Genomic DNA, 20,752 nt, shown 5'->3' with positions numbered 1-20,752 from the left:
CCAACTATCTGCGTACATATTATACCTCATTAAAATCTATTCAAATATTTTTGCTTTGCTTGAGAGTAGGAAATGGTAGGTACCTATAAGCGATAAGTTTCTTTTGATGAATAAAAGAAAGAAGGATTGACTATCGTAATCATGTCAAGGGAGTAAGGCAAAGAGATGGCCAAAGGAGATGGCAAATAATTACAAACTGTATGCATGTGCAATGTGACCAACATTTTGTTCTGTCAAGATTCTGTCGCTGTTTATGTCAAATTAACATCGTGATAATTTTTCTGTAAAATAATTCCCAAACACGCAACAAACAGCATTTTAAACTGAGGAAAAATGACGTTTCACGACAAACACGGGTGCACCTTAGGAATAGGTAAATAACTTATGGGTACTTCTCCTCTCTTATACAATATGAAATTCCAAAGGTACTCGAACCTCGCCTCACAAAAACTTATTCTGATGCCATTACCATCATTAACGATCATAAGGACGACTAAGGAGAACGCAGCAGTGAACGTAAGTAGGCGGAGTGCCAGGACAATGTTGGGGGTGTTCAGAACAAACGAAACGTACCAAGGTACTATGCGAGTTGTGACTGATTATAATGCTCTCATCCCACGCTAGATAGGCTGGCAAAACCTTTAAGGTATCTTACTGCGGTACTCCTTATCGGCATAACCTTGTTTACCCGAAATCCACTTAGCATTACACGAATCACATAAACTTTTTATCAGAATAATTAATTACTTCGCATATGCACTTGACATAACTTGGCCTCAAATTAACGCCAAGATGACGTATTTAGGTTCAGACAGTATGCTCCCGAAGCTAAGGAATCCCACCTGGTGCCAGCGTGCGATCCGCGCACTGCAAAAGATGATCCAGGTGTCGGAACACCACCCCCTCACCTTCGATGTGTTCCGCAGTTACCCCACGATGGTAGTCGAGCGGCAGCGACACGTCGTCGAGGGTGGAAGGTGCATTATACACCCTTTCAGCCAGTTTAGGTGAGCTAAAGGACCATTGCTCCCTGATATCGTCCATGTTTATTTAGACTGGGCTGTTTCACCATCAATTGATTAGTCTTAAGTGACGGTTAAATGTGATGCCGTCTCCTATTCAAACAAAACAAATAGAGACTACGGAGTTTGCTTTTGCATAGTGACAGGCGCTGTAATATAACAAAAAAAAATATCACGGGACAATTCACACCAATTGACCTAGTCCCAAAGTAACCTTAGCAAAGCTTGTGTTATGGGTACTAAGCAACGGATAAATATAATTATATAGATATAGATACATAATTAAATACATATTAAACACATAAGACCCGAGAACAAACATTCGTATTTTTCATACAAATATCTGCCCCGTCACGGGAATCGAACCCGGGACCTCAAGCTTCGTAGTCAGGTTCTCTAACCACTAGGCCATCTGGTCGTCTAAAAACACATTGGCGTCAGGCTCTTCACTCTCATGAACCTAGAAATCATTCTACCATCTTAATTATTCTATCATCGCACTGCAGCTCTGGTGGGAGGGTAGATAAATGCAGCGTTTCAATTGGCTCATGAAAAACTCATTCCTCAAAACACATCCTTTTTTTAATATTATTGATTCTTTGTTTGTCCTTGTTTTCTGTTTCTGTTTCCGCCACCTATTTTTGTTTGACATAACCATAAGTTCTTGTACCCAAATGGTTGTCTGGAAGAGATCGCTCTTAACCCTGAATCTAAGTGTTAATATTATTAGTTTTTTGTACTGATTTGTGGCGTAGTGTGGAAAGAATATTTGTATTGTATTGTGTTTGTTGTGTATGGTGGAAACAGAGCCTTCGAGTGTTGTTTACTTATTGTTCGTGAAAAACTGCGCCTAACAGTCTAACCACGAACCAACCGCACCGTGACCTTAGACACTTTGTGGGTCGCAAATGTTGATGGCAGGATTTACTTAAATAAATTTTAACATTTTATTTTTAGTTGACCCAAAGCTCATAAAACTACGTCAATTGAACAATACGGTATTTGACAACTCCTGATTTTGCCATATCTTAATATTATTATGAAAATATAGATATACAGATAGTGTTTAGCGAAGAGAAAATTTAAATCGGTTGAAAATTGGATTAATAGTGTTTTTTTGAAAAATGTATATACCTGTCTCTTTCTCGGACGCTTTTCTCTATGCAGCAAGTATGGCGGTACTGGCGTGTGGCGTCACATGCCAGTATGTCTTTCTCTGTCTAATCTTGAATTTCAAACCTTTATAACTTTGTTATTTGTAAAGGTAGCTTAAAAATTGTTTTTCTATTCGATAACAGGCATTGTGTAGTTTTAATTTATAAAACATATACAAAATAGTCAAATACCGTATTGATTTGTTTCAAATAACCAATTACTTATATAAAAATTACTATACATAGTTTTTTGAGAATCATCACGTGCTGTTTATTCACGGGACATCCTTTCTCCCAGCCTTATCTGGAACAGCTTCATGATGTTCGTGAACGTGGCCCACATGGTGGTGTCAAGCCTGCGTCTCTGCTACTACCTCAACCCCTCCTACCCGACGTTCCTCAAAGCTGACTATGTTCTCTTGGCGCTACATATCTTGTGCCTAATGGACATACTCATCAGACTGAACACGGGGTATGTTGAAGGATCGCCAGCCAACGTTGTGCTGGATCGCCGGAGCATTGCTTCGTGAGTTTGAAATAAGCCATGGTTCACTAGAAGTAGTTTTAAAACTATTAAATATAAGATACTAAAATTGACATTGAGTTTACATAATATGAGACATAGGTCTCATAATTAAATTATGTAAACCCAACGCTTGCCTAATATCTTATTGAAATTGCTCCTAATAGGGATGCTGACTCCACCAATCAACTGACGTACTTTTTATGAGCTGTCATAACACAATTCTCCCATAGAGTTTGAATGGATTTGCTATTTAGCAACTTGACGTCACTTGTTCGCCAACTCGATCAACTAACTATTTATTTGTTTTAAAGCAACAAAAATCGAATTTTGCAGTTAATCGAAAATTAATCTGGTTTTCAGGGCTAAAATAAAGCGTTTTTTTTACTGGAGTCGTGTCTTCGAATTATGTTTTAATGGCGTCAACATCCCTATTCTCAAAGGGATATTAAGCAAGCGTTAAAACTAGAAATATCTAGTACTTACCTATTTGCCGGACACGACTTGTACAAGAAGATCTTCTTGTGGGTGTACGTCTTCTTAACTATAGGTAGAATCTTAAGATAACTTAAGCATTCACTTGTAATGAGCATTCTAGCGAATGTTACATTATAAATAGGTAAAATCTCACAAAATAAACAGTACCAAAGTATGTAGAATTTGTAAGTATGGAGAACTGTACAGCGCCTCTACAAATAATTTACGCCGTCGCTATCGAGTACGGTCACTGTAAACTCATGGTAGTACAGTACGCTTAGTGTATATTCCCGTTCACAAAATACGTCTCGATCGCGTTCGCGTTAAAATCTCAATTTGTATGGAAACACGAAGAGCGCCTCTAGCGGAAAGTTTGCAGAACAACTTTTGTGGGTGTAGGTTTGCTACGTAAACTATTTCGTCTGCGTATCGTAACGAAAACGGGTGACGACGCCGCACCGTGGACATGTAGCGGCTACGTATCGACGATCGAACACTCGATTTACGTCTTCGAATAGTAAACTAATGTTTTGTGAAAACGCCACACTAGGTAGGTAGAGGCACAGGAGTGTTTTAGCGAGCATTCAAGCGAAGCGACGGTAAATTTGCTTCGAGGTTTTTACCGACTATTCGTCCGACCGACCGATCCGATCGTGAATAATAAAATTTTTGATGAGCAGTTACCTACTAAGTAGAGCGTTTCCTAGCATGATCGTGTAATATTATACTGTGTCTTATGGGCGGTAAATAATGAATTACGAACGAGAGTCTATTAGAAGCCCGAAGTCGAAGACAGAGGGCTTTAATGAGTCGATGTTCGTAATTCTAGTACCGCCCGTGTTACATAGGCACAATGTTTTTCATCACATTTGCGAGTAAAATTTTATATTTGTAAAATAAGAAATAGTATAAATATTCTTCCAAATATTGCCGATACCACCGGCTGCGCTCTTTCTTGGCAGCGCCGCCCTCCCCCTCCCGCAGCATGCGACTACGCATTTACCGACCAACAGCATCATGGCCAGAAAATTATTACGGGCAATGACTCATTTACCGACCTTGGGTTTCATGACAAGCACATTAAGGTCGAGGGTTTTATTTGGGGGGTTGCAACCAAGGTTATGGTGCATGTAACAACACTGTTTACGAGCAAGTGTAATGAAAATTTAATTTTCGTAGCTATTTAGATAAAATTGTTTGGCTCCATGCTCTCTCTCTCCTAACCTAACCTAACCGCTCTCCTCTATCCATGCCCTCTCTCCTTGTCCACAAATTTCACAATTTACCACAGCAACATCTAAATCAGAAATTCATATTTCAGGAACTATCTCCGGCACTACTTTTTCCCGGACCTGGCGTCGTGCCTACCATTAACCATGATCCTCATAGCTCTTGGCTGTGGTATCCACTACTGCTTCCTTATAGCGCACAGCCTGCCAGTCGTCTGCCGAGCCACTCGCATTTTCTCGGTTGTCATGGATCTAAGAACACTGCTACAGGTACAGTCGTGGAAACTAAATGGGTGTACCTTTTCATAATCAATTTCGCTATGATTTCTTTGGTAAATGTGACATCAACATCAACATGACATTAGTAACGCAACGGCTCCAGCCTGGTATGTGATTCAGTTTCCTTAACGATCCCAACTTCAAACTCGCAACTCTTTATTGTGTTCTAATGTTGGGAAGATTTTAAACAAATTTAGTACGGCTTCAACGTTGGAATGTTTTATATGGATTGACAATTTCAAAATGCGTATTTTTAATGTAAAATACAAAATCAAGTCTAATTGTCTCCCGTTGACATATAATATACCTATACGTTACTCTGTGCTGGATTGAGTGTAGAACCATTTAGAACTCAGCCATATTTTAATGGAGAAATAGAATATGTTTTACTTAGTTTAACCAAGGACCTTATAATTGGTCCTTGATTTAACCCACATTTCTAGCAATTTCTAATTTGTATCTTTTTAAATTAAAACCGACAAACGGCCACGTGGATCATCTAACGTTACGTAATTCTACAGGACTACATATTTTGATAATAAAATGATCAATTAAATATTTTTAAATTTGAATAGAATTTTATGTTGACTGAGACCTACTAAACGGAAAACAATGCACCTACCTACACCCTGTTAAAACAAATTGATCTAATTCTGGCAGACTTTTGTTGAGAGGTTGCGATAGTACCATAAGCCAAATATGTGGTCTACCACCCTACGTTGATAATCGTTTGCATGTTACAAAACAATAATGCCAATAGACGTGTCTGTCAACTTGAAAGTTCGACTTTAGCGACATATTCATTTGATAGGAACTTGTTTAAAAATTGATAGACCACTTATTTGGCTGATGGTAGGTACCTATGTTTGATCAGTTGTTCTGCCTTTGACAGACGATGACGAAGTCTATCATAGTCTACCGGGTGGTTCGTCACGTTCTTGTCTACGCTCTCATCATGCACTGGTTCTCCTGCCTGATTTACCTGCCACCTATTATCAACTTTTACTGTAAGTTACGTCGTTGTCGTTCACAAATTCACCGCCACTGCAGGGCTACTCCGAAACTCGAAACTCGAAGTTCGTGTCGTGCGGTCTCTCTTACACTTATACTATTTAATACGAGAGCGAGAGGGACCGCACGAAACGAACTTCGAGTTTCGAGTTTCGGAGTAGCCCTGCTGGAGGCTACTCGCTACGCGCGCTCGTAGGTACAAAACTTCAAAAGCAGAAATACGTGAACTTTAAACGCCTGCCATGTTGAAATTGGTCGAAAATAAATTTACCGATTGTTGCCATTGCATAGGAAATCGAGTTGCCGGTAAGAAAAAAAATACGACAGTTGGTGGAAATGGCTATATTATTATTGCTTATTTTAGGCAAAAAACGTGATTTTGTTCATTCACTGGGGGGGGTTCATTCACTGGAGGGTTTACCCTAGCCCGGTGCCAACGTTTTTGTGTACTCATATCGAAAACTGTCTTTGAATCGAACAGAGATTTCAAGTATTCCAACTGTTTTGTACTTGGCACTGAATCCTTAATATTACCAGGGCCGGATTTAGGGGAGGGCATCCGGGGCTACAGCATCCGGGGCTACAGCCCTGGGGCCTCTATAAAAGATGGACCCCACAATAAAAATTTTCCTTTGATACTTTTTTTCACTGTTTTACCTTTACCACAAACAATACACATAAATAGGTCACGTATATTGTGCCTTTACCTATAGTAATTTAGTACAAATATAAGTATACTGTTCACACCTCTAAATCCGGCCCTGTCTATTACTTTATTACGGATGCGAAAGTATGTCTGACTGTCTGTGGGTCTGTTATCTCTTCACGCGTAAACTACTGAACGAAGAGAAATAGATGAAATTTGGTATGAAGTTAGCTTGAGACCCTGGCTAGGAAGGATGGGTAGTTTTTATCCCGGAAAATTACTAAGTTCCCGCGGAATAGCAATAAGGTACTATAATAAAGTAGGTACTTCACATCGATATTATATTAGGTAACCATTTACATTGTTTTGATTGTGTGAGTGCGGGGGGTAATCACTGGAAGTGCATACTGAATCGATAAAACAAAAGAAACAGATAAAAAAACTACACAATTCCTGGTCCGCATAGGCTTTTTTGATACGGTAAAGAACAAAATTTCCTCAGGACGCGGAAGTAAAATTGCACAGTTTTTCACGAATTTTATGCAAACAATACGTCACGGGTCGCAGCCATGTTTGTTTATAAATGTTGTACAGTCAGCAGCAGAAGTGGATGAACTTAGAGCAGTTACGTTACTCAAAATGATCTACGTTACACGACTCTATTGATAAGGCCATAAGAAAAGAATGTGTTATAATAGATCATTTTGAGAACATGCTTATCTAGGTACTTCTGCTGCTAACTGTACCTACACGATCATGGCAGGTTACGGCTCGATCCCGTTGGGGTACAACGCTTTTCTGGGGCTGAAAGGGCAAAACCGCGACATCACGATGGTCCCCGTCGGTGAACGCTACCTCAAGGCTCTGTTCATCTCCGTTTCATCCTTCTTTGGTGAGTCCACTAATTTAGAACCTGTTAATTAGGACAAAGCCGAAAACTGGTAAGTAACCTGAAAGTTTTTTTTTAAATGCCATATGAAGGTAAACGAGCAAGTGGGTCACCTAATCGTAAGTGATCACCACTGCCCATGGGCACCCGCAACACCAGAGGGATTGCAGGTGCGTTACCAACCTAGAGGGCTAAGATAAAATGCCTCTTGTGCCAGTAATTTCACCGGCTGTCTTACTCTCCTCACCGGAACACAACAGTGCAAGCACTGCTGCTTGGCGGTAGGATTAACGAGTAAGATGATAGCGATCCGGACGCACCCTGCACTAAGTCCTACTACCCGCAAACTGTTTGCAAACCGCAAACTAAATTTGTTTTTCATGAACCATTAACAACGCTTCATTTAGGTGAGGGCTATCGTTTTTTGTCTCACTAGATGGCGCACTGTTGCGTGAGGTTTTTAAGTATGGCTTTCAAAGTCTGTTATTACGGGTATGAAAACAAAGTTTAGATTAAAATCATATTTAATACACCTTAAAACTGTACCATAAAAATATCGAGAATGCCACAGTGTTGCATAGTCCCCGTTTCGTTCGGAAAAAAGGAGGACAAAGGTTTCCGAAAGACAAAACTGTCTCAAAACACAAACATTCATTGCCCCGGAACGCATATTTGCCATAATTAATTTCAGATATTGCAAAATATTCACAAAATTATTCTAATTGTAAATAAACCCGCGTAGCTCACCCAATAACTATGAGATTTGACATTTCGGAGACCTCACGCTACACTAGCGCCTCTAGCGGCGAATTCATACGCGATACGATAGCCCTCATTCCTCGCCTCGCAACACATCCTTGCACATCTGGTGAAACGGAGCCGGGTCTCCACTGAGCGAGCCGCCTCGCACGCCAGCTGTTTTCGGTACAATTTTGTGCCCGGTGTCAAACAAAATCATGTCTCATGCGCTTGCTCGCTCAGTGGAGACCCTGATAATGAGGGCTATCGCGTATGAATTCGCCGCTAGAGGCGCTAGTGTAGTCTTTTTTTTTTTTGGAGACAGATTTGTCTTTCGGAAACTTTGTCCTCCATTTTTTTTCCGAACGCAACACTGGTTGCTCGATATTTTTATGGTACGGTTTTAAGGTGTATTAAATATGATTTTAATCTAAACTTTGTTTTCACGCCCGTAATAACAGACTTTGAAAGCCACATTAAAAACCCCGCCATCAAGAAAGACAAAAAACGATAGCCCTCATTAGGACAAATTAACTTTATATCGCGACGTAATTTAACTTCCTGAAGAAGTGTTGACTGTTAAGTACGTAATCTTCTTCCTTCCGTCCCCCCTCCCTTTCTGTGTCGGGTTATCAGCCATCAGTCTATGCATTTACTTAACTTGCAAGATGTGACCCGTGGTTACATACAAACATTGCAAGTTAAATATAAGCTTGTAAAAGAAACTGTGGTGGCATAATGGTTTAACATGGTGGCCTCTCAAACAGAGGATCGTGGGTCGAATTCCGGGAAAACGCCCCCGATTTTTTTGAATTTCATATGCCAAATTTCATCCATCCACGACCTTTATGTACGTAATGGTGAAGGATGACATCGTGAGGAAACTTGAGAAGCAATTCAATGGTGTGTAAAAAGTTTTCAATCCGCACAGGGCTCAGTCTGAGAGATGGTCTGTGTCCGGTAGGGAGGTGGACGTCTACATATGAAGGGGCCACGGAAAGAACATCACCGTTTTTTTAAATTGAGATTTTAATCTCAAAAGGTAGAGCTCGCAAAGTAGGTACTTATACGTACCATTGAATTAAATAATCTGAAAACAATATACTTAAAATATATTTTTTAACTTTTAAATAAATGGTAGTATGTAATTGTTCGTGATAGATAACTAACTTTCAAACCGTTATAACTTAAAAAGTTGTTTATAGACACGTTCTTTCCGTGGACCCTTCATATATAGGCTGCGATAATAATTAATAAAAATTTAACGTTGGCTTTTACCATATTGATAGTTTTTAAAGATGTGTTTTTATTAGAAAATGGTGTTTTTTTTTTCAAGGCACGGGCTTTTCCTTGGTCCAGGTGAACCTTCCTGCGGAGATCCTGATCAACTCGATCGTTATACTGTTGGCGAGCATGTGCATGATCTATAATGTTGGTCAGTGTGTCTTATAATATAAGTTTACAACCAGAGATCCACGAAACAGAAAAAAAAACTAAAAAAATCGTTTTTTGTTTGTTCCTTGCAGGGATTGAACAAATGAGGGCTATCGTTTTTTGTCTCACTAGATGGCGCACTGTTGCGTGAGGTTTTTAAGTATGGCTTTCAAAGTCTGTTTTTACGGGTGTGAAAACAAAGTTTAGATTAAAAACATATTTAATACACCTTAAAACTGTACCATAAAAATATCGAGCATGCCACAGTGTTGCACGTCCCCGTTTTGTTCGGGAAAAAGGGAGGACAAAGGTTTCCGAAAGACAAAACTGTCTCAAAACACAGACGTTCATTGCCCCGGAACGCATATTTGCCATAATTAATTTCAGATATTGCAAAATATTCACAAAATTATTCTAATTATAAATAACCCGCGTAGCTCACCAAAAACTATGAGATTTGACATTTCGGAGACCTCACGCTACACTAGCGCCTCTAGTGGGGAATTCATACGCGATAGCCCTCATTAGCGTCATTGTTCGCAATAATGTGGTCATGAATCCTAAAATATCTAATTGAATAATTAATTTCACACTGAGATTATGACTGTCCCATGAGATATAATTTTGATTTCTAGTAAAATAACACAAAGATTTCTTATAATCCAGAATTATTAACGTTTTTTTTCCAAATTGTCTTTTACCTACTCCGTTCAGCTGTTTCCCCCAGAGCTGTGCTAAATGAATTAAGCGTTTCTATTGGTTAATGAAAAACACATTCGTCGCAACACATCCTCGCACAGCTCTGGTGGAAACGCACCTAATCGTGAGTTGAACCATTTAATTTTGTAATTTTCGCAACTTTGTTGTTGTTGTCCTAGTTTTCCTGCTGGTAACATACTTGATCGTGTTCAACTCGAGTATGCAATACCAGGAGCTGATGGATCAAGTGGAGGTAATTCGAAGAGCAGGGAATTGAGTAGGTACTTAACGGAATCTCTCTTTTTGACTCGGCGAGTTTTTTCTCTGTTCATTGATTGGCGGGGATCTCCTTCGTAATCCATAAGGTCAATGTGGCCAAGACCGGCATACTTCATTTTTTTTTTACCTCGGAGTGATCTAGCTGCGTTAATTATTCACCTGCGTTAACAATTGTACTTGCATACGATGAAGAATTTCATAAATAATAGTTAAGCTATAGAGACAGATCATTTTATTCACAAATCAAGCAAAAAAATAGTATTTTCTAAAATTCGGCGAGTAGACGGACTTCCCGTGTAGTTTAAGGTAAGTCCGTCTAGTAATGATATCGGCCATACTATGGGTGCTTATGTGTAAGTATTCGAATCCTTAAAAAAAATGAAACAAGACAATGAAAAGTGTACTTTAAACGTGTTAACATAAGGTTTAGATTCGGAATAAACACAATTTTTCTTTTTCAAAGGCAAGTCCGGCATATATTACGTAAATGGGGTGGTAAACCTTTTTTGGCAAAAAAAAATATAATAAGTACTTACTTATTTATAAGGTTTCCCAAATAAGGATCAATTGGATTTTAAAATGTATTTTAATAGTTTAATTTTTAATTTACTGAGATCAAAGAGGGTCACCTAGCACTGATAGTGCAAGCTTTGCTTAGTTTGGGGCTAATATTTATTTGATTATTTATTTATTTGATAGGTATTTTTAATTTATATTTTCGGTGACATAGTGCCACAGCATAGTGCTGAGGGTGAGGGACACATTTCCGTACTAGTTTCAAGATCAAAATGCCTTATGAAATCGTAATAATATTGAAATCGTAAAAACAGTTGGTAACTTCTGATTCAAGGGAAGTCCGGCATATGACGGACTTGCCTTGTACATAGTAGACGGACTTTCCAACTTAAAGAAATTTTATTGTGATAAATGATGGTACGTATAATTACAAAAGTAAACCAATTTCTGATAAATTAAACACAGAATAAAGATAGCTGGTTCTTATATTATTCTGTAGTTACTTTCTGGTGCAAAATCTTGTCACGAACTATTTTTAACAATTTTGTTAGCAGAGACCGTCGCACTATCATTTCGAGTTCCATACATGCAATTACTTGTTTAGGCGGATTGCTCTGAAGTTCGTTGTCACAGCGCCATCTGTTTTAGAGTGAGGGAACAAGCGCGACAAACTGCTTTATATACTGGACGCTAAAGCAGGAACCGCTTTCAAATTCAAAAGTTATAACGTGTTGACGGACTTGCCTTATAGACGGTCTTGCCCACATTGACCTTAATATCGTTTGTCCTAAACTCAAATGCCATAACACTTTTGCCATAAACACTTGACATATCATACTTTTGCCATAATGATCTTATGTCCTAATAATCATAAGCCATAATATCACATGTCCTCTCTAAACTCCTAATATGTTTTGTACTAATATAGTAAGACATAAAACTTACCAGTAATAATATCAAATGCCATAATAGAGCACTTGTTGGCTAACAGCGACTTGCGTGCCAGGTTAGAACTGAGACCCAAACAGTGACGAACCGGTACCAGAAAAGTAAGTTAGGTTAGGTTAGAACTGCGACTCCTACAGAAACGAAATGAATCTTATTGTATAGTTAATGGGATACTTACCTAAAAAAATACTTTTAATTTAAAAAATAATTATTATCAGAAGACAGTCGTTGACGGTACATTTTGAAGTCTTTCCTCGTCACTTCGCACGCCACTCGCGCCGTTGCAAAAGTCCGGTCGCAGAGCACGTAGAATTTCGTACAATGACCTTTCACAACGTGTCTCTCCCACATGAATGCGACGTCAAATATTCACGCGCGAATGACAGGGACAAGTAGTGAAGGTCATTGCGCGAAATTCTTCGATTTCTTCGGGCTCCGCGACCGCACTTTAGTTTTATCAACTTCCTTGCTGTCAGAAATACATGCGGCACAAGCAGTTCCCGCTGGCGCTGAAGCGGCGCGTGCGCGCGTATTACGACTACCGCTACCAGGAGCGGTACTTCAAGGAGGAGAGGGCGCTCCAGTGCCTTTCAGGTACCTTGACAGTCAAACAAGCTGAATCGCGTACAGTCACCAGCACCAATATCTGACACAACAAGCGTGCATAAATATCTGATACGACTCTATTTCTAGGGCCGGAAGGACGTGTCAGATATTTTTGCACACTCCGCTGTGGCAGATATTAATGCTGGTGACTGTACCAGTGGAACCTTTGTGCTAGTAATGCCATGTATCAGTCGTCCCATACTTTTGTCAAGGAAATCATAGTGAAATTCATTATTAAATGGTTCCACCCTGGTTCATGGATTAGGTTATTCGCCTGTAGGACATAGTCTGCTCATCGAGAGTTCATGAAACCAGAGAGACATATTGTAAATGCGATCCGTTTTTTATTTTTACCGATAAAAAGAATAATTCTAAACAATTCTTAACACGATCATCCAAACTACACGCTCGAGACACATTCCAGCACATTCCATAATGGAATGGCAATATGGCCGTTGCGATCGCTCCCCAGCCCGGCCACACGTTTGGCCAGAACCGCGTGTCTGGTACCACGAAACTCAGTGCGCACGGTGACAAGCAACACCCGTCATACAGTTTGGGACAATGAGGGCTATCGTTTTTTGTCTCACTAGATGGCGCACTGTTGCGTGAGGTTTTTAAGTATGGTTTTGAAAGTCTGTTTTTACGGGCGTAACAAAGTTTAGATTAAAATCATATTTAAAACACCCTAAAACCGTACCATAAAATATCGAGCAACCACAGTCTTGCGTAGTCCCGTTTTGTTCGGAAAAAAGGGAGGACAAAAGTTTTCGAAAGACAAAACTGTCTCAAAACACAGACATTCATTGCCCCTTATCGCATAGGTATTTGCCATAATTAATTTCAGATATTGCAAAATATTCACAAAATTATTCTTATTATAAATAAACCCGCGTAGCTCACCCAAAAACTATGAGATTTGACATTTCGGAGACCTCACGCTACACTAGCGCCTCTAGCGGCGAATTCATACGCGATAGCCCTCATTTAGCGACAGTCGCTATTCCCAGACGTTATCATAATACTTGCCAGCTCTCAATAGACTTTAGCTACTCATGTACCTGTAGGTACTTCATGTGGCTGAATATTTTTATGTTTTCAATTAATCTACTTAATGTTTGGTCCTTTATTTTAATTATTATTATTTTGAGTTAAGATGCAATATTATATTGAATTTGAGTACATTTATTTATTTTTTGGGTTTATTTATTTTTTATTTATTTATTTATTACTAGCTTAAGCCCGCGACTTCGTCTGCGCGGATCTAAGTTATCGCGCAGTGGCGCCCTCTACCGGAATAAAAGGTATCCTATGTTGATCCTTGGGGTTCAAGATATCTATATACCAAATTTTATCAAAATCGGTTCAGTGGTTTCGACGTGAAAGCGTAACAGACAGACAGACAGACAGACAGTGTTACTTTCGCATTTATAATATTGGTAGGGATTTAGCTACTTACAAGATAAGCTCTACAATATTATTATGTATACACAGCAATATAATTAGCGGCATAACCTGGTTCCAGAGCAACTCCGCAACGAGCTATCTCTTCACACTTGCCAAAACCTACTCGACAAGGTGGCCATCTTCGAGACTCTACCGCCAACTTTCATCGGAACGCTGCTCGCGTGCCTCAAGTTTGAGGTATCTAAATGTAGAAAAAGCTAGCCAAATGCGAGTTGGACTCGCGCTCTGAGGGTTCTCAATAAACTAATCGCAAGCAAGACCGTAACGTTAAATAGAACTCTTGATACTACACCATCTAGCGATATCTAACCTGGCCAGAAACCATAATTTCAGTAGATATAGTTGACAGCATATTTTGGAACTCTTTACTGTATGAATCAAACCTACAGCGTCTACAGATTTCAGATAATTTATTGAATTAGACAGAATTAGACGTTAATTTGTGGAGGTTTATATCGATGTCCCTTTGGCATGCTAAGATAAACTGACCTTTGTTAAGCGGTCCCTCTGGCAGTAGGTACAGTCAAGTTCATAAACTTGTGAACAAAAATTTGATCAAAAATATCTGAACACCCTCTCTACGCCGTTAACAATAGAGTCGTGTTCAGATATTTTTGATCAAATTTTTGCTCACAAGTTTATGAACTCGACAGGCCCTATACCACGAAGTGCAACACTCGAACTTCGTATGTTGCCGTCCCGCTGACGCTTATGTCATATAATACGCGAGTGAAAGGGACGGTGCGATACGAACTTCGATTTGCGAGTTTCGTAGTAGCGCCTCTGTACGCCCTCTCTCCGGTAAACTGTAAAAGCTATCTGAGGCTATCAGCGACAGTCGGCCGAAGCAAAATCCATATCCATGATCTAAAAACTATTACATTGCTCACTCACCCTCGACCTTATGGCTCTACGTCTATGCACCACACCACGTGTTGTGCCTAACAGTTGAACAGTTGTGTTGCTCTGAGGATGAGCTCTGGTTCAGTTCAGTACGTTCAGTGTATCTTCTTACAGTATAGAGGTGGGAAAGCTGCACAAAAACACATATTTAGGTATTGCATAAACGTAGCTGTCGAGGTCGCGGGTGAGCAAAGTAATTATCTGTAATTCTTTGAAATGACCTCCGCAAAAGTAGGTAACGCCTGATTCAATAAATTCTTCACCGAATGTTTGCATGTGAGGTGTACATGCCGAATGACCTGATCGTTCGCGCCGGCGACTTCGGGGACTGCATGTACTTCATCTCCAGCGGAACCGTCGCCGTCTACTCCAGTAAGGGCGCGGAGGTCAGTCCACAGATTTACCTCTTCACCGCCAGAGTCATCCAGTCGTGACAGCCAATGGAATACCTCACAATCGAAATTAATCCTTCTGGAATGGAATTAAAAATCAAGTTGATTTGTCGCTGGTTTTTCTGTGGCATACAGAGCACGTCTCTTCGTTTGTTTTGTGGGGTGAAGAGGTTAGTAAAAAGAGGAATAGAAGTCTCACCGTGTGTGAGACTCTCATGCAAGCTATAGACGCGAAGCAGCTAAATGTCACTTCTCTCTTCCTTCACATCCCAAGGCAGCACGAGATCGGTTACGAAATCCGAGTTGTTCAGCGACATGCTTGAGTCTTAAGTCTAACAATTAAAAGGTACTCTTTAGGGGCTGTTTCACCATCCATTGATTAGTGTTAAGTTAACTGACGGTTAAATGTGATGCCGTCTCTATTTGTTTCGTACGAATAGACGGAGACGGCATGTTAACACTAATCAGTGGATGGTGAAACAGCCTCTTAGACTCCGAATGCCAGGTACCTGCCGCAGTAAATGTTCCTCCGGGCTACGAATATAGCCTCCGGGTTAGCCAGAAGTTGGAGCGAGGAACATTTACTGCGGCATCTAGGTAGGTAGGTAGGCTATAAAGGCACCGACGTCAAAATTATGAATTAACTTCGTTTTCGTCCACTTTTGCTATCACCAAGATATTTCTTTAATAAGATAGTTATTTAATAATTTGCAGTATACAAGATAACAAAGAGACTCTATAGTTTTACAAAAGTATGTAACACATGTGCCTGTACTAGGGTTAGCTAGGTAGGTACAACAGCAGGGCTACTACGAAACTCGAAGTTCGTGTCGTGCGGTCCCTCTCGCTCTCGTATTAAATAGTGAAAGTGTCAGAGGGACCGCATGACACGAACTTCGAGTTTCGAGTTTCGTAGTAGCCCTGCAGAAGTCTATGTCGCAGGCTAAAAGATTTATCATAAATTAAAATCCCTCTTAATAAGTATTATAAACTAGCCGTTACCCGTGACTCCGTCCGCGCAGAATTTGTTTATATCGCTATCCCGCGGGAACTATGCAATTTTCCGGGATAAAAACTATCCTATGTCCTTCTCCGGGACTACACTATCTGTATACCGAATTATCTGTAAATCGGTTCTGTGATTTAGACGTTATGAAGTAAAAAACAAACAGACTTACAAACTTTCGCATTTATAATATGTGAGATGCGAAAGTTTGTAAATCTGTTTGTTTGTTTCTTTCTTTGTTAATTAATTGTAAAGACTTTGGATAAGGATTGGACTAAGGACAAGCCGTGGTGGCCGAGTGGTTTGACCTATGGCCTCTCAAGCAGAGGATCGTAGGTTCAAACCCCGGCTTGCACCTACGAGTTTTTTGAATTTCATGTGGGGAATTACATTTGAAATTTAACGCGAGCTTTACGGTGAAGGAAAACATCGTGAGGAAACCTGCACATACCTGCGAAGCAATTCAATGGTGTGTGTGAAGTTCCCAATCCGCACTGGGCCCGCGTGGGAACTACTGCCCAAACTATCTCATCTGAGAGGAGGCCTGTGCCCAGCAGTGGGACGTATATAGGCTGCGATGATGATGATGACGAAGGACTAAAAAAATATGGACCTAATAATTTATTGAATCAGGCGTTACTTTGCGGAGGTCCATATCAATGAACTAAAAGAATTTCCTTGCTCACCCGCGACCTTACGTTACTATAGCTAAGCTTATGCAAAATATGCGTGTTCATGCAGTTCCTCCTTCTCCACACTGTAAGAACACACACAAATCACACAAACCCATCTATCACCACTGACACTGACACACACACAGACGTCTCGTCGTTGTTAGGGTCTAACAACTGGTAGCATGGTGTACGGTTGTGTCACTCTGAAGATGAGCTCTGGTTGAGTTCGAAACGCGTCAGTGTAGTGTGGTGGTGGTAGTGTTAAATGGGTTTGTGTGTGTCTTACAGTGTGGAGGTGGAGGATCGGCATGAACACGCATATTTTGCATAAGCTTAGCTATCGTAAGGTCGCGGGTGAGCAAGGAAATTCTTTTAGTTCATGGACCTAATAATCTGGTAGGTGCTGTTTACGTAGACGTTACCTCCTCATCTCGATCTGATCGTGATCAGGTATGCCACCTGGAGGACGGAGACTTCTTCGGCGCGATGGCGCTCATGGTCAAAGACCGTAAGCGTTTTGCAACTGTCGTGGCCATCGAGATCACGCAGGTCTACCGGCTGGACGCAGACGACTTCTAGTAAGTGCAAGTACCACTGAATCATTTTCATATCCTAATCCTATTAGTTAGTAATGTCATAAATGCAAATATGAGTATAGCGCTGTCGGCGAGGGCATACATTGAATCCAGAATGTAGCGAAGGTTTCTACAATAGAACTACCTACTACTTTGCTCCCTCTCGTCAGGGAGGAAAAGTTACTTTTCTGAAGGAGAGGTGTGAAAAGTATATATATCGCATAGGTAGTTCCTAAGGGTTAGCGATAAACAAACGATTTATGTACCTACTAGCTTTTGCCCGCGGCTTCGCCCGTGTGGAATTCGGTTATCGCGCGCTGTTCCCTCGGAAACTATGCATTTTTCCGGGGTTTAAAGTAGTCTTTTTTTTATTCGACTAGATGGCAAACGAGCAAGTGGGTCTCCTGATGGTAAGAGATCACCACCGCCCATAAACATCTGCAACACGAGGGGTATTGTAGACGCGTTGCCAACCTAGAGGCCTAAGAAGGGATACCTCACGCCAGTAATTTCACCGGCTGTCTTACTCTGCACGCCGAAACACAACAGTGCAAGCACTGCAGCTTCACGGCAGGATTAGCGAGCAAGATGGAGGTGGATCTGGGCGAACCTTGCAAAAGGTCCTACCACCTGCTGCCTATGTCACTCTCTAGCCCTTGAACTATCTCTATGCCAAAATCACGTCGATCCGTTGCTCCGTTTCGACGTGAAAGATGGACAAACGTACAAACTACAAACACACACACTTTCGCATTTATAATATTAGCATATATTAGTATGGATAGGAGTGAAATAAGATCTGTCGGTAGGTAAATTGTACCTATAGGTACATTATAGAACGGTACCTATATTCAGTGGTTTCGTCATGGACAACCGAGAGTTGTTCCACCATATCGAAGACCAGATGATGCAGCGCATCAACAAGACCGTCCTCGTGGACGACGCGTACCGGCGCGAGCGGGAGTGGCGCGCCAGCACCGGCCAGAATGAACCGCCGGCGCGAGACGCGAGGTACAGTACAGAGCCAGCACCGGCCAGAATGAACCGCCGGCGCGAGACGCGAGGTACAGTACACGGCCAAAATGAACCGCCGGCGCGAGACGCGAGGTACAGTACAGAGCCAGCACCGGCCAGAATGAACCGCCGGCGCGAGACGCGAGGTACAGTACAGAGCCAGCACCGGCCAGAATGAACCGCCGGCGCGAGACGCGAGGTACAGTACAGAGCCAGCACCGGCCAGAATGAACCGCCGGCGCGAGACGCGAGGTACAGTACAGAGCCAGCACCGGCCAGAATGAACCGCCGGCGCGAGACGCGAGGTACAGTACAGAGCCAGCACCGGCCAGAATGAACCGCCGGCGCGAGACGCGAGGTACAGTACAGAGCCAGCACCGGCCAGAATGAACCGCCGGCGCGAGACGCGAGGTACAGTACAGAGCCAGCACCGGCCAGAATGAACCGCCGGCGCGAGACGCGAGGTACAGTACAGAGCCAGCACCGGCCAGAATGAACCGCCGGCGCGAGACGCGAGTACAGTACAGGCCAGCACCGGCCAGAATGAACCGCCGGCGCGAGACGCGAGGTACAGTACAGAGCCAGCACCGGCCAGAATGAACCGCCGGCGCGAGACGCGAGGTACAGTACAGGGCCAGCACCGGCCAGAATGAACCGCCGGCGCGAGACGCGAGGTACAGTACAGGGCCAGCACCGGCCAGAATGAACCGCCGGCGCGAGACGCGAGGTACAGTACAGAGCCAGCACCGGCCAGAATGAACCGCCGGCGCGAGACGCGAGGTACAGTACAGAGCCAGCACCGGCCAGAATGAACCGCCGGCGCGAGACGCGAGGTACAGTACAGGGCCAGCACCGGCCAGAATGAACCGCCGGCGCGAGACGCGAGGTACAGTACAGGGCCAGCACCGGCCAGAATGAACCGCCGGCGCGAGACGCGAGGTACAGTACAGGGCCAGCACTGGCCGGAATGAACCGGCGGCGAGCAACACGAGGTACAGTACAGGGCTAGCAACGGCCAGAATGAACCGGCGGCGCGAGACGCGAGGTACAGTACAGGGCCGCAGGGCCAGCATCGGCCAGAATGAACGGGCGGCGCGAGCGAGACGCGAGGTACAGTATTAAGTAAAATTCTTGTATCACGTATAACTTTTATTAAGATCCATTCACACTGGAATAGCAGCGGCCGGCAGTAAAGTGGCGAGCACTTCCAGTATTAGAGAATTTTAAACTTTATCAACATAGTTTCAAGACTGGTTTTGCTTGAAAAGCTCGTTTCTGCCGGCCTCGTCTCGTCACGTCGCTGCCATTCCGATGTGAATTGGCCTTTAATAAACAAAATGACATAAAGTTTAACTTTGAACCTTTCTGACACTAGGATTTCAAGCATGGCAGATATTCATGCTGTCCAAGCTATGGAGGAGCAGTAACACCGGCCATACTAGTGGTGAAACAGAATGATGACAAAAGAGATGTTACTGTTTTAACAAATGTATTAGGTACACCTATTTATTCCATTAAGAATATTGTTTTATTTTAAATTGAATTAAAATAAGTTTTTTCTTTGAATTAACTATATATGTCAGTTAGGAAGCTTGTTTTTAAAAATATAGCATAAGGTCATTGTTGTTTTATTATTTTTTACTTTCTTAAATCTGCATATTCTTAACTCTCCTACACCGCTCTTAAAACTCAGTATGCAGAATAATGGATTCATCAGGACATTGCTTAACAAAAAGGATCCAAGGCAATGTCGCGTTTTTCTTTAACTACGCTTTTGTCGCTACTGAAACTAGATCCAAAATTGAAAATTGAATTGTTGCGGTTGGTTCTTTTTTAAAACCATGTCCCAATACAGCTTGTCCATAACATCCTCTTGCGGAAACGTCTTGTCTTATTAGTTGCTAAAAGTTGTTAATAGATCGACTGTGACAATTAACAGAGTCGGATCTGCAATTATTGTGCCAAAGTCAAATATACCGTTTTTATATTGACTTTGACATAATAATTGTAAATTGGCCAAACTGTTGATCCCACTATTAATTGTCACGCTCAAGATAAAACTTGTTATGTTAGACAGCACTGAAACTATACTGTCTTATGGCAACTTGAATGATAAATATAATCTGCATTTAATTGTTATACCTGAGTCCACAGTCCAGTCCATATAGTCTAACACACTTGCTTTCACCACGCCTCTCTATCAAACAGCAAGGGGTTATGGTGGATTCAGTCTGATTTACGATTGACAAATCTATACATTTTCTTAATAAA

The 20,752-nt window shown here is 41.7% G+C and overlaps 1 protein-coding gene across 5 annotated transcripts; it reads left to right on the top strand.

Moving 5' to 3' along the window:
* Nucleotides 1–245: 245 nt before the first annotated feature.
* On the top strand, nucleotides 246–20,728 carry LOC141434208 (potassium/sodium hyperpolarization-activated cyclic nucleotide-gated channel 3-like). Of its 5 annotated transcripts, none has more exons than XM_074096566.1 (14): nucleotides 246–373; nucleotides 806–1,007; nucleotides 2,475–2,648; nucleotides 4,498–4,675; nucleotides 5,577–5,691; nucleotides 7,105–7,233; nucleotides 9,305–9,403; nucleotides 10,281–10,354; nucleotides 12,321–12,438; nucleotides 13,976–14,094; nucleotides 15,102–15,206; nucleotides 17,343–17,470; nucleotides 18,323–18,478; nucleotides 19,857–20,728. In XM_074096566.1, the coding sequence occupies exons 1-14, from the start codon at nucleotides 334–336 to the stop codon at nucleotides 19,906–19,908; spliced, it is 1,689 nt and encodes a 562-aa protein (XP_073952667.1). In that variant the 5' UTR covers nucleotides 246–333; the 3' UTR covers nucleotides 19,909–20,728. The 5 variants fall into 5 exon arrangements, with proteins under 5 accessions (XP_073952667.1, XP_073952666.1, XP_073952670.1 ...); XM_074096565.1 differs by having other exon boundaries at nucleotides 2,475–2,702; XM_074096569.1 differs by lacking the exon at nucleotides 2,475–2,648.
* The last annotated feature ends 24 nt before the right edge of the window (nucleotides 20,729–20,752 follow it).

This window comes from Choristoneura fumiferana, chromosome 13 (assembly GCF_025370935.1).
Source record: "Choristoneura fumiferana chromosome 13, NRCan_CFum_1, whole genome shotgun sequence".
NCBI classification, from domain to species: Eukaryota; Metazoa; Arthropoda; class Insecta; order Lepidoptera; family Tortricidae; genus Choristoneura; species Choristoneura fumiferana.
This window is presented reverse-complemented; position numbering and strand designations above follow the sequence as displayed.